General features: G+C 38.2%; 1 protein-coding gene across 5 annotated transcripts in view; it reads left to right on the top strand.

The window, feature by feature from the left end:
• NEO1 (neogenin 1) overlaps positions 1-18,737 on the top strand; it is a 273,254-nt gene that overhangs the window by 107,259 nt on the left and 147,258 nt on the right. For all 5 annotated transcript variants that reach the window (XM_081130188.1, XM_081130191.1, XM_081130187.1 and 2 more), the window contains exons 2-4: positions 107-424; positions 6,451-6,726; positions 12,134-12,287. In XM_081130188.1, coding sequence (XP_080986314.1) covers positions 107-424; positions 6,451-6,726; positions 12,134-12,287 — 748 coding nt within the window. The remainder of the gene's footprint in view (positions 1-106; positions 425-6,450; positions 6,727-12,133; positions 12,288-18,737) is intronic.

The raw sequence follows: 18,737 nt of genomic DNA on the forward strand, positions 1-18,737 counted from the left end.
CCAAAAAACATAACTGTAATTAATTTTTGGACACATTATATTTTCTTACTGAAGTAGTAGAAGAAAGTTTTGGGTAACTTTTCCTTTTTCTTTATTATTTTTGTAGGATCCAGCATTCGAACATTCACTCCATTTTATTTTCTGGTGGAGCCAATGGATACACTATCAATTAGAGGCTCTTCTGTTGTATTGAACTGTTCAGCATATTCTGAGCCTTCTCCAAAAATTGAATGGAAAAAAGATGGAACATTTTTAAATTTAGTATCAGATGATCGACGCCAGCTTCTCTCAGATGGGTCTTTATTTATCAGCAATGTGGTACATTCCAAACACAATAAACCTGATGAAGGTTATTATCAATGTGTGGCCACTGTTGAGAGTCTTGGAACTATTGTCAGCAGAACAGCCAAGCTCACAGTAGCAGGTAAGTTTTGTTAAGTAATTCATTTGTATTTTCAAAGTTTTATAACGGGTAAATCTTGATAAAAGCAGTATCATCTAGACTTTTTATTTAACTGGTAATAGCAGATACACTCATTTAACAAGTATTGATTGCGTACAGTGTAGGACTTGCTCAGTGCTGTAGGAAATAAACTCTAGCACTCCCACTTTCTGATGATTTAGATGGCTTAAGGTTGCTATTAGAAGTATTGAACCAGTTCTTTTTTTCTTTTTAACTTAGAAATCACAGTGGAAATTGTATGGGAAAATCTAGTCACTTTAGTTGCTAACTTTTTATCCTGCTCAGCATAACCATTTAGGATGGCTTTGTAAAACTCGAAGTATAGCCAGAATCTTGGTTCCTTTGTACCTTAACCAAGGAAATGACATTTAATTGGAAAAATTACTTTAAAATCTGTAGTCTATATGTATTAAGGTGAAGAGCAGAAAGTTTTAAGGAGAGAAACATTCACTTTCTTGTAAAGCATCCTTTTTTGAAGAATAATGGAAAGTTTAAAAAAAATTAAGGATCTCGAAGAGTAAGATGTGGTTCCTTACTTAAGTCATTCCTGTCTTGTAGGAGAAACTGGCATTCCTCAGATCAGGGTTTCTTCACTTGAGTACCAAATGAAGTAGTTCGTTTTGGTTGTTTCACATTGTTCAAAAGTTGTATTATCATTAAGTCTTCTATTTAGACACACTTGGAAAGACACTTGAAAAAAGAATATGACCAAGACTGTAGTTTCTCATCTCATTCCCACTGCAAGTCATAGCTCTCTGTCTTATGCTCACTCCAGGGTGTATTTGCTCATTCATTCAGTGTATGTTGGCTCTCCTTTTTGGAGCCAGATGCTCAAGTTTTATTGAGTGCAATATAAGGCTACTGTAGTTACTCCATAATTATGGATTAAGTATGGAAAAATAAAAGAAAAAAGTCAGTCCTTTTGACAATCTGCCTTTTCTCTTTTTTTCTTATATTTATTTATTTTTAATCCTCACCCAAGGATATTTTTCCCATTGTTTTTTTCAGAGAGCGTGGAAGAGAGAGAGAAACGTCAGTGTGAGAGAGACACATTGATTGGTTGCCTCCTGCATGTGCCCTGAGGTACGTGCCCTTGGCCGGAATTGAACCAGGGACCCTTCAGTCCTTGGGCCAGTGCTCTAACTACTGAGCCAAACCAGTGAGGGCCTTTTTTGCTTATTTTTAAAATCTATTTGCCAGGCTTTCTCTAACATGTTGATAAATAAGTTAGCATCATGACTGCCCCTTAGGTCACTTAGGTCACCTCCTGTTTATCATTTTTGTTCTTAAGCTGAGCTTTAATCGTGACTGCTTCCTCTCAACTGCGCCTCACACCCAGTCACCAAATCCAGTGAATTCTGCTTCCTAATATCTCTGTACATGATTCACGTTCTCCTTTCTAAGTCTCTTCCTCATCCCTCAGCACAGCCTTGTACCTGTTTGCCCCCTCATCCTTCTTTTCCTCCAATCCATCTCCACACTGTGCTCAGAGCACTGTTTCTCACATGTTAGTGACTCTCCAGTAACAACATGAGGTCAATGTCTAGACCTCTTGAGTCCTTTCATGAGCCGGCTTCCACTTCTCCAGTTCCATTTCTTACCACTTCATCCTGCCCCCAGCAGCACCACCACATTTTAAGCTCTGGCAGTACCAAATGTTTTCAGTTCCCTTTCCTTCTCTGCCTCTGGCTTTTGCTCATGGCTTCCCCACTGCCTATTAAAATCCTCTCCTTCACCTTTTCCTCTCTTCTCTGCTAGGTTTGTCCATTCTTCCTCTTAACTTTCGTATCTTTCAGGAAACATTTTTTCACCTAATATTTAAGTAAACAGGCAATTTTAATACAAGATGATAAAAGTTTTGGCTGCAGACGGGATTCTGTAGGAGAGTTATTTAACCTGCTCTTAGCCTGAGTATCAGGAGGAAATAATATCTAAGCTAAGAGATGAATAGAAGTTCTTTTTAGTAGTAACATCGTATTCTTTTATAGATACACTGTGAATTATGTAAAGATCTTCTTTATGAACAGTTATATGGCTATCACTGGTTATCTCAATTGATCTTAACAGGAAAAAAAAAAAGGCAGAAACTCATCCCTCCCTTCCTTTCCGGTCCAGTATTACGTGTTTTACTTAGTAATTGTCTCTTTAGACTATTTCAATTTCAAACCAGTCTTCTTCTTCCTTGTCTCATTGTTTGATGTTATAGGCAATACTGTAAGGAACAACCATTTGAAAATCTTTATTTCTATAGAATAGATTACTAGACATAGTAATTTTACTAATTGCTGGATTACAGGGTATACTTTGTGTGTGCGTGTGTGTGTGATTTTTAAGAAAGATAGCACTGGATTGTTTGACAGTTCCTCAAAATGTTAACCAACCATATGACTGAGAAATTGCATTTCTAGGTATCTGATACCCAAGAGAAAAGAAATGTTCACACAACAATTTGTACCTGAATGTTTATAGCAGCATTGCTCATATTAGCAAGAAGGTGGAAACAATGTACATGTCTATCAAGTGAAGAATGGATAACCAAAATGTGGTATATTCATATGTGGAATATGATTTGGCAATAAAGAGAAATGAAGTTCTGATATATACTGCAATGTGGATATATTAAAAACATTATGCTAATAACTTAAAGAAGCCAGTTACAAAAGACCACATAGAGTATGACTTAATACATATGAAATCCAGAATAGGTAAATATATAGAGAACCAAAAGGTAAAGTGATGGTTTTTGGGCTGAGGATGAGGATATGGGGGTGGAGAGAGGGTGGGTGTGGGGAATGACTGCAAGTGAGTACAAGATGTTTTTGAGGAATGATGAAAGTGTTCTAAAATTATAGTGATGGTTGCAGAATTCTGTGAATACGCTAAAACCATTGAATTGTGTACTTTAAATGGTAAACTTTATGATATATAAATTGCATCACAGGTAAAACTTTAAAAAAAAAGATATTGCCAAATTGCTGTTGTAAGAGGTTATTGGTTAGAGGTTTTGGTTGCAAGCAATAGAAACGGATTCTGGCCAGTCAGCGAGAAGGGGAATTTTTGAAAGAATACTAAGTAGATAGCTCATAGAATTAAATATGAGCGGTCTTTTTCTCTGGGCTATGTCATTTCTCCACAGCGGAAAATTTTGTTTTACTGCCTGGGCAGTACCCTGACTATGAGCGTTTTGAGCTCAAAGGTGGGGAATTGTGTGTTCTAAATACAGACATTGTTAATTCCTCCTTGGCAGCTCCATTCCCACTCTCTCTCTTTTCTCCTGCAATTTTTCTGAGGCAGCAGGACAAACTGGCCTCCTGCTTGTGAGCACAGGAAGCTGCAGCATTTTCGGCATCAGCGTCAGTTACTGGTTCCTCCATCTGCTTTCTCTGTTCAGAAATTTTTTGAAATTTTTGACTCCCCATATGTAGTTGTGGGTTTATATTTTTAAAAAATTACTCATTTTCATGAGACCTAAGGAGGAAGAATATTTTGACTTTAGGAAAAATAGAACTGACTCTTGGTTTTATTCCAGATTCCTTTTGTTTTTTCCTTTGTTAGTTTCTGTGTTTATTTTTATTTCCTCCTAATTTTCTGGTTTCTGAAAAGTGGATATTGTTAATTTTTAAAATATATATATCTATTGATTTCAGAGAGAGAGAGAAACATCAATGAGGAGAGAGTTGTCATTGATTGGCTGCCTCCTGCACACCCCCAACCAGTGATCGAGTTTGCAACCCCGGCATGTACCCTGACCAGGAATCAAACCGTGATCTCTTGGATCCTAGGTCAATGCTCAACCGCTGAGCCATGCCTGACTGGGCTGGATATTGTTAATTTTATCTTTATTTCTTTTCTTCAAAATACTCTTGAAACAAAAAATAAAAATTTGTAGCAGAGCTGGACAACCTGTATGTGTGTGTCATTTACATATGGCCTAATTAACCATCATAAAACTAGAAGACCTGTAGTTGTTTCTCATTAGACTTACTTATTTTTAATATATATCTTTATTGATTTCAGAGAGAGAACGGGAGAGGGAGAGAGATAGAAACATCAACGACGAGGGAGTCATCATTGATCGACTGCCTCCTGCACATCCCCAACTGGGGATTGAGCCCACAACCTGGGCATGTGCCCTGACCGAGAATCAAACCACAATCTCCTGGATCCCAGGTTGATGCTCAACCACTCAGCCATGCCCGGCTGGACTGTTTGTTAGTCTTAAACATTTTTTTGTATTCTGAGCATGTCAGAGTCACTTTTTAGATATTATTGTTAGCAGTAGTATCTATATTTGTTGAGTACTTATGTGCCAGGTAGTATTCTGTATATGAATTACTTAAGTATTTAATTAGTTAAGTGTTTAACCTTTGTAACAACTTTATGTAGCCTGTTACTGTTCTGATTTTACTAATGAAACTGAGGCTAGGAGGTTAAATAACTTGCCAACATCACACAGTCACAAATGAAGTGGTGCAGTTGGCATTCATATGCAGATTTTGTGACTCCAGAACTCATGTTCTCAACCACTGCATTCTGTGGCCTGTATAGAGTATTTGTGATTGCATTTTTTGGTTAATATTTGATTTCAAAGTAATTTCAAATTTACAGAATCATTGCAAGAATGAAACCAAGAAATCCCATTTTAGTCTTCACTCAGATTACCCGATTGTTAAGGTTTTACCACATCTGCCGTACCATACCACCCCCAGTGGCACATACCTAAATTCACTTTTCTGAATGTTTTTCTGATTAAGAGTAAACTGCAGATGTTACCCCTACCTAAATACTTTCATGTATATTTTCTAAAAAAAGGAATTCTCCTAAGTAACCAGTTATCAATTTCAGGAAATTAACCTTGATACAATACTGTTATTTAATCCATAGATACCATTCGGATTTCACTGGTTGTCTCAATTGGTCTTAATAGGAAAAAAAAACAAAAGTAGAAATTTAACTCCCTCACCCCCCTTTCCTTTCTGGTCCCAGATGACATGTTTTACCTCTTTAGACTCCTTTAATCTCGAACCATTCTTCTTTTTCCTTGTCTTATTTTGGGTTTTCTGATTCTCTCCTACGAATAGATTCAGGTTTTGCATTTTTGGGAGGAATAGTGTAGTGATGCTCTGTTCTTCTTAGTGCATCATATCAGGAAGCATGTTCTGTTTTGTTCCATTACTGATGATGTTAATCTTTATCATAAGTTAAGGTGGTCTATGCTATGTTTCTCCCTGTAAAGTTAATAAGTATTTTGTACTTTTATTAATTTGGGGGAGAGATAATTTGATACCCTATAAATATCCTATTCCTCATCCAACTTTTACCTACTAATTTTAGCATCTATTTATGATTCATTGTCCCAGATTTAGCCGGAAGAAACTCCCTTCAATCTGACTTTTGTGTCCTTCTGATTCATCCATATTGTTCTTTGGGTACTTGCCCTTTTTCCAGTCACAAGACATTCTAGGCTCATCTTGTACTTTTCCCTCTACCAGTCCTAGAATCAGCTATTTCTCCCTCCAAGGGGCATTGGTTCCTTGTAATGGAGAATGGTATTTAGAAATCCAGATTGAATCACAATATATACTCATTGCCACTGGAGTGACATTGATTCTGGACTCTCTGGACAGATGACTATATATGAAATGTACATATATTTCATACATACACATTTACCTCCATACATACATCATTCTATATTTGTATCTAGAATTACATAAAACCGTAAGTTTCCACTGATGCCTCTATTCTAGTCCAGTACCATGGGATTTATTCAGCCCTTCTGCTTTTCCATATTTGTACCATGCTTCTCTGACTATGAGGAATCTGAGTCCAGTAACTTGTTTGATTTGTAATCCTGTATGTAGCCAATTTCCTGACTCGTGAACCTCCTCCTTGAACCTGGTTCCACCATACATGTGGCCACATGGGCTGACTTGCTTCTGGTCCCCATGACTGCATTTTATTTCTTCTGTTTCTTTATTGTCCAGGTCTTCCAAGATTTGCCAGCCAACCAGAACCTTCTTCAGTTTATGCTGGGAACAGTGCAATTCTGAATTGTGAAGTTAATGCAGATTTGGTCCCATTTGTGAGATGGGAACAGAACAGGCACCCTCTTCTTCTGGATGGTAGAGTCATCAAACTTCCAAGTGGAACACTGGTTATCAGCAATGCGACTGAAAGAGATGGGGGACTTTATCGCTGCTTAATTGAAAGTGGTGGGCCACCAAAGTATAGTGATGAAGCTGAATTAAAAGTTCTTCCAGGTATTCATTTATTATCAGGACTGATAATATATTTATTGATGGGTAAAATTTTTTCTGTTAGAATTTTTATAAGTACTGTTAAAAATGTGATGTGACATATTAATGTCAGCATATTAATGTCAAATTTCTTACAAGGGGGGAAAAGAAGAAAACATGAGAAAGATCCACACTTTAGTGAATGCATTTGTCAGTAAAAATTTACCAAGCAATAAAGTATATTCAATGTCTATTGCATTCTTCTTGACAAAAGAAACATTAGCTCTGTGTCTTTTTGTCAAGCCTCCCCGCAATAGGATACTTCTTTGAGTTTGATTACTTCCCTATAATAGAATACTTTTTATAGTTAGGTCTTTTAACTTGTAAGAATTAGCGACTCACTCAAGCTAGTTCATACAAGAGAGATGGGTAGAGTGGTAACTGTTACTATAGCAGCTCTCCGGAGACGCTGGTAAGCCAGATTTCTTGGATCTTTATAATGCTCCCCCATTTTAATGTAAACCCAGCTCCTCTTTCCATCTTTCCTTCTCTTTTGGCTTCTCACTCTTTCTGCTCCTATTGGCTTTCCTCATAACCTATTTTGTCTATCTTTTCTCAACTGTGTGACATCTTACTAATAACTTTCTCTCACCTGTAGCTCATCAGAGTCCCTCTAGCCTCTTGATGTTTCATGACCTTTCAGCTTCTATTCCCACTGCTAGGTGCCTGATTCTTTCCATATTTCTTATTTTAAATGTGAGTTTATGAATATAATTGGACCATACCTATGTTGTATGGGCAGTTTTTATATATGATGACTTCATAGACTTATTTTTAGCCTGTGGATTGGCTTGCAAAGTGAGACTAATATGATGGACAGTGACTCTTGATGGTGTTGTTGATGGGCCTTGAACTGATTTTTTAAAAAGCAGGGTTTTTTTGTCATCATCATCTTTGCCTTTGTCATTCCTATCCCAGTGTATTCTCACCTCAGAAGCCACAGTTATCTTTTAAAATGTGAATTAGATCATGTCATGTCTTTGCTCAAAGTCTTCTAAAGGTTTCCCATCTCAGAATAAATGTTAACATCCTTACCCTGTAAGGCTTTATATATAAACTTTGTGTCACCTCCCTCTCCCATCTCTCTTCTTCAATCTCATACTTCTCTCTCCCTCACTCTGTGATTGTGGCCTCCTTATGTTTCTAGAACACTCCAAACATGCTCTTGCTTTTGGGCCTTTCTGCTTGTCATTTTTTTCCTAATGCTCTTCCCTCAGATATCTGCCTGACTCACTCTCTTACCTCTTTCGCCCAAATATGACTTTATCAGTGAAGCCTTCCTTAACCACTGTTTAAAACAGCAATCTTCCATTCCCATCCTCCCTTACCCTAGTGTGTTCTCCTTACATAATACATCATCTTTTAAAATTAAATTGATTAAATTAATTTTTTAAATATATTGATTCTTCTAGAGGGGAAGAGAGAGAGAAGGAAAAAACATCGATTTTGTTGTTCCACTTATTTGTGCCTTCATTGGTTGATTCTTTTACATGCCCTGACTGAGGATTAAACCTGGAGCCTTGGCATATTGGAACTACGCTCTGACCAACTTAGCTACTCGGCTAGGGCTTGACATACTACATTTTTAATGTGTTGTTTCTCCCCCTGTTAGTGTATGTAAGCTTAGCACGGACAAGGAATTTTGTCTAATGCCAAGAATGGTAACAGGCACATAGAGGCCAGTAAATCATTATTCAAATTTGTTTCTATCAAAATTCAATTAAATCTAGCTAAATAATTCAAGATTTTAAAAATTAGAGCGAACTATTGCCAGATAGCAGTGTCTTCCAGCCTACTTCTTGACTTGCTTTTACATGGCAGAGTTCAGAGTTTTTTATACCCAGGGTAACATTCAAGCAAATCCTCTGAACTGGATCCAAGGAAACAAGATTCTCAGTGTCAAAGGATGAGCCACCACTGAATGTCTGCAACAAAAACAAAGTACTGAATGTTTTGTTGACTTGGTCAGGGAGAGCTGTGCTTGTCAAGCAGTCTTTTTTTTTTTTTAAAAATAATTTTTTTACTTTTTTTTCAATTATGATTTACATTCAGTATTATTTTGTTTTAGTTTCAGGTACACATCATAATGGTATGACAGTCATTTACTTTACAAAGTGTTTCCCCACCAGTACCCACCTGGCACGATACGTAGTTATTACAGTATTATTGATATATTCCCTATGCTATACATTACATCCCCATGACTATTTTGTAACTGTGAAGCTGTACCACATATAATACATTAATAGTAAAATGTGAAATAAGTTTATTTTTTAGATTAGCATTAAAAAACCCAAAACTTTTTTTTTTTAGTGATGCTTAAAAGATTACTGATAATTTATTTTGGGTTGAACCATAATAACCCACAATAAATTGTTGATATCCCACTGTTTTTGCTTCTGTAAAGGATAATTTCTTTTTTTTTAACTTCATTTTTGAATTAGTTTACATTCAACATTATTTTGTATTAGTTTCAGGTGTACTGTATAGTGGGGAGACAGTCATATACATGACAAAGTTTTTCTCCCAATATTCCCAATACAGTGCCCATCAGGCACCATAGTTAGTTATTACAATATTATCAACTTTATTAACTATATTCCTTATGCTGTACTTGACATCCCTGTGACTATTTTGTAACTACCAATCTGTACTTATCAGTTCCTTCACCTTTTTCACCCAGTCCCCCAAATCCCCTCCTCTGACAGCCATCAGTCTGTTCTCTATGAATAGTCTCTATCAATATTGTATCTTGGTTTATTTGGTTCTTTAGATTCCACATGTAAGTGAAATCATATGGTATTTGTCTTTCTCTGACTGATTAATTTCACTTAGCATAGTACCGTCTAGGTCTACCAGTGCTGTCAGCAAAAGGTAAGATTTCATTCTTTTTTATGGCTGAGTAATATTCTATTGTATATATGTACCGCTACTTTTTTATCCACTCATCTACTGATGGACACTTGGGTTGTTTCCATATGTTGGCTATTGTAAATAATGCTGCACTGAACAAGGGCTGCATATATTGTTTTGAATTAATGTTTTGGATTTCTTTGTTTATATACCCAGAAGTGAAATTGCTGGGTCATAGGCAGTTCCATTTTTTAATTTTTTGAGGACCCTCCAGACTATATTTCACAGTGGTTGCACCAATCTGCATTCCCACCAACAGTGCACAAGGGTTCCCTTTTCTCCACATAGCCTCACCAACACTTGTTTGTTAATTTATTGATGAGAGCCATTGTGACAGATGTGAGGGGATATGTCATTTTGATTTTAATTTGCGTTTCTCTGATTAGTGATGTTGAGCATCTTTTCATATGTCTGTTGGCCATCTGCATGTCCTCTTTGGAGAAGTGTCTATTCAGGTCTTCTGCCCATTTTTTAATTGGATTGGTTCTTTTGGTGTTGAGTTGTGTGAGTTCTTTATGTATCATGGGTGAATATGTTCTCCCATTCAATAGGTTGTCTTTTTGTTTTGTTGATGGTTTCCTTTGCTGTGCAAAAACTGTTTTGTTTGATGTAGTCCTCTTTATTTTTTCTTTTGTTTCCCTTGCCTAAGGAGATTATATCAGAAAAAACACTGCTAAAAGAAATGTCTTGAGATTTTACTGCCTGTGTTTTCTTCTAGGAGTTTTATGGTTTCGAATCTTACATTTAAGCCTTTAATCCATTTTGAATTTACTTTCGTATATGGTATAAGAAGGTGGTCTAGTTTCATTTTCTTGCATATATCTGTCCAGTTTTCCCAGCACCATTTTTGAATAGACTGTCTTTAGCCCATTGAATGTTCTTGCCTTCTCTGTCTTAGATTAATTGACCATAATGGTGTGGGTGTATTTCTGGGCTCTCTATTCTGGTTCATTGATCTATATGTCTTTTTATTCCAGTTCCATGCTGTTTTGCTTACTGTAGCCTTGTAGTATAATTTGATATCAGGTAGTGTGACACCTCAAACTTTGCCTATCTTCAAGATTGCTGTGGTTATTTGGGGTTTTTGTAGTTCCATATAAATATTGGGATTATTTGTTTTAGTTCTATAAAATACTCAGTTGGTATTTTGGTAGGAATTGCATTGAACCTGTAGATTACTTTGGGCAGTATGGACACTTTATGTTAATTTTTGCTATCCTTGAGCATGGTATATACTTCCATTTATTTGGTTTTTTCTTAAGTTTTTTTATTCAGAAGCACAGTCTCCTTGAATAATGGAAACTTCTGATCTCTTATAGAATTTTTGGGAAGACATTGTTTTTAGTGTGTTGGTTACAAGGCACAGGGGTAGATCAATGTCAGTCAGAGAAGCATGTTTTATTGTTGATTAGAGAGGTGAGAACAGGTTAATACCAGTATTAGAAGCAAGTGATTCTGTTCCTGAATGGCTGACACTTAAAGCCTGAGGCTGTCACTGATTGGGTGGCTTTCAAAGGCATGTTCACTGAAGTGAATTGTCACTGATCTGTTAGACAATTTTTACGTGTTACCATGACTACAGAACCATCATCATTTGGTTCACAAGTTTAAAGCCAGAATGGTGGTGGTTGCTATGGTTATGAAACATCTTTTCCTAAGATTTTATGGAGATAGGAACCACGTCTCTTTGCCTGAGAATTTTTTTTCCCCTCAAAACTTAGCACTTAGAAGTATATTACACCATCAAAACTTTAGAGAACCTGTCTTTTATCCATAAGCATGTGGACATTCATGTGTTCATAAGAGCAGCTATATAAAGTGAACACACATATAGTGGTAGCCTGGTCATTGCACCGTTATAAAATCAAAGTATTGACAGACTGAGTGGACAAGTTAAAGATAAAGCTCAGAAAGATTTTTAGAACTAACACACTGATATAGGAAAGGAGAGGAGAGGAGGGAAGGGGAGGGGAGGGGAGGGGAGGGGAGGGGAGGGGAGGGGAGGGGAGGGGAGGGGAGGGGAGGGGAGGGGACGGGGGAGGATGGGGGAGGGGAAGGGGAGGAAAGGAAACTTTTTATGATATCACTGGGAGTGGGGAAGATGCTGCTAAGGGCCTTGAGCTTGCTCAGATTTTTCTCTGTTTGTACCCCTCATGAGGCATTTGCTTTTTCCTATTTTTTAAAGTCAAGGGGATTCATGTCACACCTCCGTCTGTTAACTAGTAAATACATTGAAGGCAGGAGCTATAACTATGCATCTTTAAAGCCCCAAAGAACCTAGCACAGTGTTTTGCACATAAAAGTTATTTAAGAAAGGTTTGCTCATTTAAGTGGAATTTAAAATATTTTTTCTAAAGCCACATAGACTGAATAGGAATTGATCATTCTTCATCATTAAAGTGGTAAAGTGCTTTTGTAATCATTATCTTTTATTTTAAATTTTTTTTTTTTTTTTTAGATCCCGAGGTCACATCAAACTTGGTATTTTTGAAACAACCTTCTTCCCTGGTCAGAGTCATTGGTCAGAGTGCAGTATTGCCATGTGTTGCTTCGGGACTTCCTCTTCCAACCATTAGATGGACGAAAAATGAGGAGGCACTTGACACAGAAAGGTAATACCTGCCTAAAAGCCTTTTTCAGCCTTAGCTTGAGACTTGGTCTTCTTATCTTATGTGGGACTATTGATTAATAAGAAAATGATTACTTTTTTAAAAATTTAAACACATTGTAATGCTCATTTATCTCCTTAACATATGTTTATATGCTGTATATGATTATGATGTTTAAAGAAAATAATGCTTTCAAAATATTAAGGGATAATTCTATTTGTTCTTTCTGAGCTACAGTATCCTTAGCGTAAGGCCTCGGGACCTCCTTCTCTAAATTATTACTAGAGTCCCCAGTCCTGACTAGATGAGACTTCTCACTCACTCTCATATGCATTTTGTTGATAGCAGTTTTTTCCTTAACACAAACAGTAAAAGAAAATGTATTTCTCATCCTTTTGTTTTTGCCTTTTAAAATAATACCAGCCTTCTTCTATGATCACAAATGCTTCATCCTCCACAAAAGGCTTTTCTGTTAACATCAACCACCGTGTTATCTATCTCATCCCCCTCATTACTTCCTATGGTCTGGATACTTTTCTCAGTTGTATTCAGATAAAAGAACTGAGGTGGTTGTAGTTAGGTATGTTTTCTTTCCAAAACAAGTTATCTCATGCATTGTAGGATGTTGAGTAACATCTCTGACCTCTACTCACTTGATGCCAATAGCACTCTCAAGTTGTGACAACCAGAATTGTTCCTAGATATTGCCAGATGTCTCTTGGGGGACAAAATTGTCCCCAGTTGTGGACCACTGTTCTGGAGCAGTGCTGTCCAATAGAAAATGATGCAAGCCACATATATAACTTAAAATTTTCTGGTAGCTGCCCTAGAAGAGTAAGAAGTACACGTGCACTACTAAATACAATAATTTATGCTGTGTACCAGTTAAAGTGCAGTGTAGTTCTACCAAAACAATAAAATTTGTATTCAGTGCTGCTTCTGCATTTACATGGAAATTAAATAAAAATTTATAAATTCAGTTCTTCAGTCATTCTAGCCATATTTTCAAGTATCAGTAGCCACATGTGGCTAGTGGCTATTGATTTGGATAGAGCAGGTCTAGAGCTTGTCAATTTAGTAATCCAAAGTAAGCAGACATTCTTAATTTATGTAGTTCAGTAACCAAGACATGGAAAGGGAGATCTGCCTAGTCAGCTTGGTAATCAGCCTTCAGCAATCAGTGGGGATGATAGAATACAGTCATATTATTTCTCATTTGTACAATTAGCAAAGCTGGTGGTGTCATCTCCAATATCATCTGATTTCTTTCTCAGTGGCCATCCAGTCACAGCTGCTTCTGCCTATATTTTATATCTTTTCTTCTCTTTACTTAGCTAAATATTATACAAAGAATTTGTAAGACTTCCAGGGAATTTTTTAAACTTATGCTAACAAGCATAGGGAACATTAAAATATGGGGTAAAAATTCCAAGCTCTTAGAGAAGAAATTTTTATTGTCTACATGTTAAAATAAAACATCAGGAGTAGGAAAGCTGAAATAGGTTATTTTTAAAACTTTAATATTATATCATAGGACATTCTGAAATATGTAAAATATAGGAATTTGTTTTCTTATAATAAGAAATAAAAGAGGATTCATATGATTTTCATTTGTTTATTAAATAAATATTCAACAATTATTTATTGAATGCTGATTATGTTTGGCACTGTTCTGCGTACTGGGAATACAGTAGTAAACCACACTCAGAGTTTTTGCTCTTAAGGAGCTCATGTTCTAGTGGGGAAGAGTCAGACAATAATCATATAAGCATAATTTTCAGTTTATGGTAAGTGCTGTGAAGAAAATTATGACAAAGTGTGACCTGGACACCAAGAGAGGTACAGGTGGGATTGCTGTTTTATACAGTGTTAGAGAATTGTTCTCTTAGTAGAATGACTGTCAGACTGGGGCCTAGGTGGGTCACGGGTATAGAAATCATATCTTCCTTTCATATTCTTTCAAATTGTTACATTTTATTTTAATTAAAGATATTTCTGAGGGGAAGTTTTTAAAATTAAATTAAATGTGGACATATCATGGCTAATAATATTCCTCTGAGATTTAAAGATAAATCAGGAAACTTTTAAGATTGAGTAGACTGTGTTCTACTTTGGTTTCTCTGGGCTTCTTCATACTTGGGTTATGTGGTAGAAAAGTCTGAGAAAGCATTGCTTTGATATATCACTTTCTCAGGAAGTTTCAGAAGAATGTAAGAGTAGAACACCTAGTGTTGATGATGTTCACATTGGTGTTTCCAGATCCTAGCACAGTGCTTGGCATATAACAGGGTAGGGAGAGTGGTGACGAATATATTTTGGTTGAATGCTTGAGTGTAATATAGGAAAATATAAGTAGGTGGATGGAATACAAAAGTGTGTAAAGTTACATATAAGTAATTTTTCAAAATGTCTTTGAGCTAGAGTCTTATTAGAGATGTAGATGGACCTTAGCTAATAAATTATTTAGACCCCCAAATTAGAAAGAAATTTAGAAATTGAAAGAAAAAAGTGGCTAGAAATCCAGATGGTAGTGGACTGGCTCTAGTAAAAAATCTTAAATTTTTAGACATCTTTCTCTATTACTAAATGTAAGACATCTTTGAAAATGAATATTTTAAAACATTACCATTGCTTTTATAAATATCTTAAGAATTGATATTTACTTAATCTTTTGATTAAATTTGTTCAGATTCAAACCAAATATAGCTATTGAAGGGGTGGTGGTGGAACTGTATCCCATTCATTGAGTAGTTTTATTTTAAAGGGATAGAATCCAGAAAATACAAATGCTAAAGTGCAAGGTGACCGACAGCAAAATGTGATTTAGTATTCCAATAATGTTATGTTTTAGTGGAATGATAGATCACAACCGAGCCACAAAGGAACAGGTTATAGTTATAAAAATGCTTAATGTTATTAAAACAACTTGTTTAAAAAACAAGGTGAGGACTTCCTTTCTAGGAAGATGGAGTAGATGTATTTTTCCCTATTTGTCCAGTTAAGTACAACTAAAACCATGGAAGTTACATATACAACAAACATAATAAGACTCTGAAAGGTGGAGAGAGGAAGATTGACTGGCTAGGGACTTTGGCACCCAAGGAACAACTTGATGGTGAGTTCCCTGAAGTTTTGTTTTGTTTCCCTCCCCCCCTCATATATGCCAACTTCCGTTGAAGAAGCTGGCAACCTGGAAACACCAACAGGCATATACAAAAAAAGCTCTAACAGTGTACTCTCTCTAGCCAGAGGATGAGGAAAGGGGCAGCCTAGCAAGACCAAAACTATCAGACTATAATCTCTCCTCCAGCCCAACACCATAGAAGAAACTGGACCTACCCTCACCCATGCCAGCAAGGGCCATGTGGAAAACCTTGATTTCCACCCTTGCCAGGTTGTAATGAGGCCCTTCACCTTCCTTACTGTGTGGTCTCAGATGCTAAGTAGGGAGCCAAGACTTTCATTCCAACCAGGGAATATCAGTGGAGACCATATGGGAAAGCTGGGACTTTTATCCCATCCACAGTAAGAGACACTTCTTCCCTTTCCCTCTTCGGTAGTATCAAAGGAGGACTAGTGGAGAGTCAGAATTTTCACTACCATGTGGAATTGAGTGTGTGCCCCTCCCCCATGGTGTCTTTGGGTTCCATGTGAGGAATAGTAAGGAGGCACTTTTGCTGCACCTAGCAAGGGTATAGTATCAGTGGAAGCCTGATAGGGAGCCAGGACTCCCAACCCTGCTAAGGAGTAATGAGGAGGCCCCCAATTCCTCTCAGGAATTAATAGAGTGGGGAACCTGGGCTTCTGCCTCCACCTGACAGTGATGAGGTGGCATTTCTCCCTTCCTCTGCTACAGTGGTATCAGAAGCAGCCAGCTAAAATCAAAGGCTTAATGAGGAGAAGTAGTAAGGGAGACAATAAGATGGTGGCATAGGTAACCAGGTATCTGTTGCCTCCCACAAACACATCAGAATTACAACTAAAATATAGAACAACCATCACTCCAAACCTCCTGAAATCTAGCTGAATGGAAGTCCTACAACTAGGAATTAAAGACAAAGCATCAAGACGGGTAGGAGGGGTAGAGACATGGAGTGGAAGTGGATCGGGACTGAATGGGTGTGAATAGGACTGAATCGGGGCTGAATCGTGGAGATGCGGCCATGGTCCCACACCCAGTTGCTGTGGTTTAAAACTAGGAAGGATCTCTGTCGGTGGAGGTTTCCCAGAGGAGCGAGGGGTCCTGGTCCCACATGAGGCCCCCCAGCCCAGGTTTCCAGTGCCGGGAAGAGAAGTCTCCAGAACTTCGGGCTGGAAAAACCAGTGGGGACTTTTGCTGAGTGACGTGGAGGCTGCAGGGGTCCCAGGCAGTTACTCTTAAAGGGCTGGCACACAGATTTTCTCAGATGCACTCCCACTGAGCTCCAGTCTGGGCAGCAGCTTGAAAGGAACCTGGGACATTCAGGGAGGAACTAACTTGCTTGGAATTAGCCTGAGAGCTGGAGGGGCAGCTTTCTCACAGAGGAGCTGGCAGAGGTCATTGCCCCTTTGATGAGCCTTTCCCCTATAGAGCTGGCAGGTAGGCGCCATATTTGAATCTCTAGCAACGTAACTCACACCTTTGGCCCTGCCCTGGTGATTTCCAGAGACCCCGCCCCTCCCTACTTGCAAACTCATCCAAGCTGTTTCCAGTGGCTTTTCTATGCAAGTAGCCTCTCTAGCCTCACACTTAGGACTTCCCTAAAATCTCTCAGACAAACAGCAGCTGGCCTTAGCATGCCCCATATCTCTCAATAAGTGGCCCCAGGCGTGGCACTAGTGGTAGCCTGCATTGGTTCATAGCTTAGCCTCTCTTGGACACCTCCAAGCCCAGCACAAGTAGCAGCCATCTATGGATTGCTGTGTAGCTCATACTGGGTGGCCCTGGGCAGGGCACAGGCAGAGACTGACTTTGCATCTCCCAGGAGGCCCCAGAGACAGTGCACCCAGTGGTCAGCTTCAACCATGCTGGATTACAACCCTACCACATCCATGAGTGACACACTCAAGGGACAAACTCGGTGAACACTAAAGCTACACTGAAGTAGATCCTGCTCCATGGGGTGCCTCCAGCACAGCAGCTCTTTGGCTGTAGTTGCAGCTGGTCCTCACAGCCGATTGGCCTGGGGCCAGTTCCTCCCAGTACCGCCAATAGCAACCAAGGCTCAACTACAACAGGACAGTGCACAGGGCCCACATATGGGAGAACTTAGAAGACCCAGCTCAGGTGACTGGGAAGACTGAGCCACTGGGCCCTACAGGACACCTACTACACAAAGCCACTCTATAAATTCCAGGAGACATAGCAGCTCTTCCAAATACATAAACACAAACACCAGGAAGCAGCCAAAATGTGGAGGCAAAGAAGCATGTCACAAATGAAAGAAGAAACCTCGAGAAAAAGAACTAAATGAAATGGAGCGAAGCAAGCTACTAGATATAGAATTCAAAACAATGGTTATAAGGATGCTCAAGAGGAAACTAGTGAGATCACCAATGATATAATAAAGAACCAGTCAGAAAGGAAGGCTACACTAACTGAATGGAAGAATAATTTACAGGGAAACAACAGTAGAGCAAAGCACGCTGAGAATCAAATTGGCAATTTGGAATATGAGGAAGCAAAAAACTCAATCAAAAGAGCAAAAAGAAAAAAGAATCCAGAAATATGAAAATAATGTAAGGAGTCTCTCTGGGACAACTTCAAGTGACCCAACATTCACATCATGGGCATGCTAGAAGGAGAAGAGAGAGCAAGAAGTTAAAAACCCATTTGAAAAAATAATTACAGAAAACTTCCCCTACCTGGGGAAAGAAATAGACTTACAAGTCCAGGGAGCACATAGAGTCCCAAAGAAGAGGAACCCAAAGAGGCCCACAGCAAGACACATCATAATTAAAATGCCAAAGGTTAAAGACAAAGAGAGAATCTTAAAAGCAGCAAGAGAAAAGCAGTTAGTTACCTACAAGGGAGTACCCATAAGACTGTCAGTTGATTCTCAACAGAAACCTTGCAGGCCAGATGGGAGTGGAAAGAAATATTCAAAGTGACGGAAAGCAAGAACCTACAACCAAGATTACTCTGCCCAGCAAAACTATCATTTAGAACTGAAGGTCAGATAAAGAGCTTCACAGGTAAGAAAAAGCTAAAGGAGTTCACCACTACCAAACCAGCACTACATGAAATGTTGAAGGTTCTTCTTTAAGAAGAAGCTAATGAACAAAAGAAACTGACAAAGTATTCCCAGAGACATTGAAGCATGCAAACTGTCTTTTCTCCGAAGGAAGGGTTGTGGAGGGTGGGAAGAGATTAACCAAAGAAGTTATAGGCATATATGTATAACCTATGGACACAGACAATAATGGGGTGAAGGCTTGGAGAGGGGATTGGATTGAGATGGAGGGGGCCAATGG

This window comes from Miniopterus schreibersii, assembly GCF_964146895.1.
Source record: "Miniopterus schreibersii genome assembly, chromosome: 1".
Classification (NCBI taxonomy): Eukaryota; Metazoa; Chordata; class Mammalia; order Chiroptera; family Miniopteridae; genus Miniopterus; species Miniopterus schreibersii.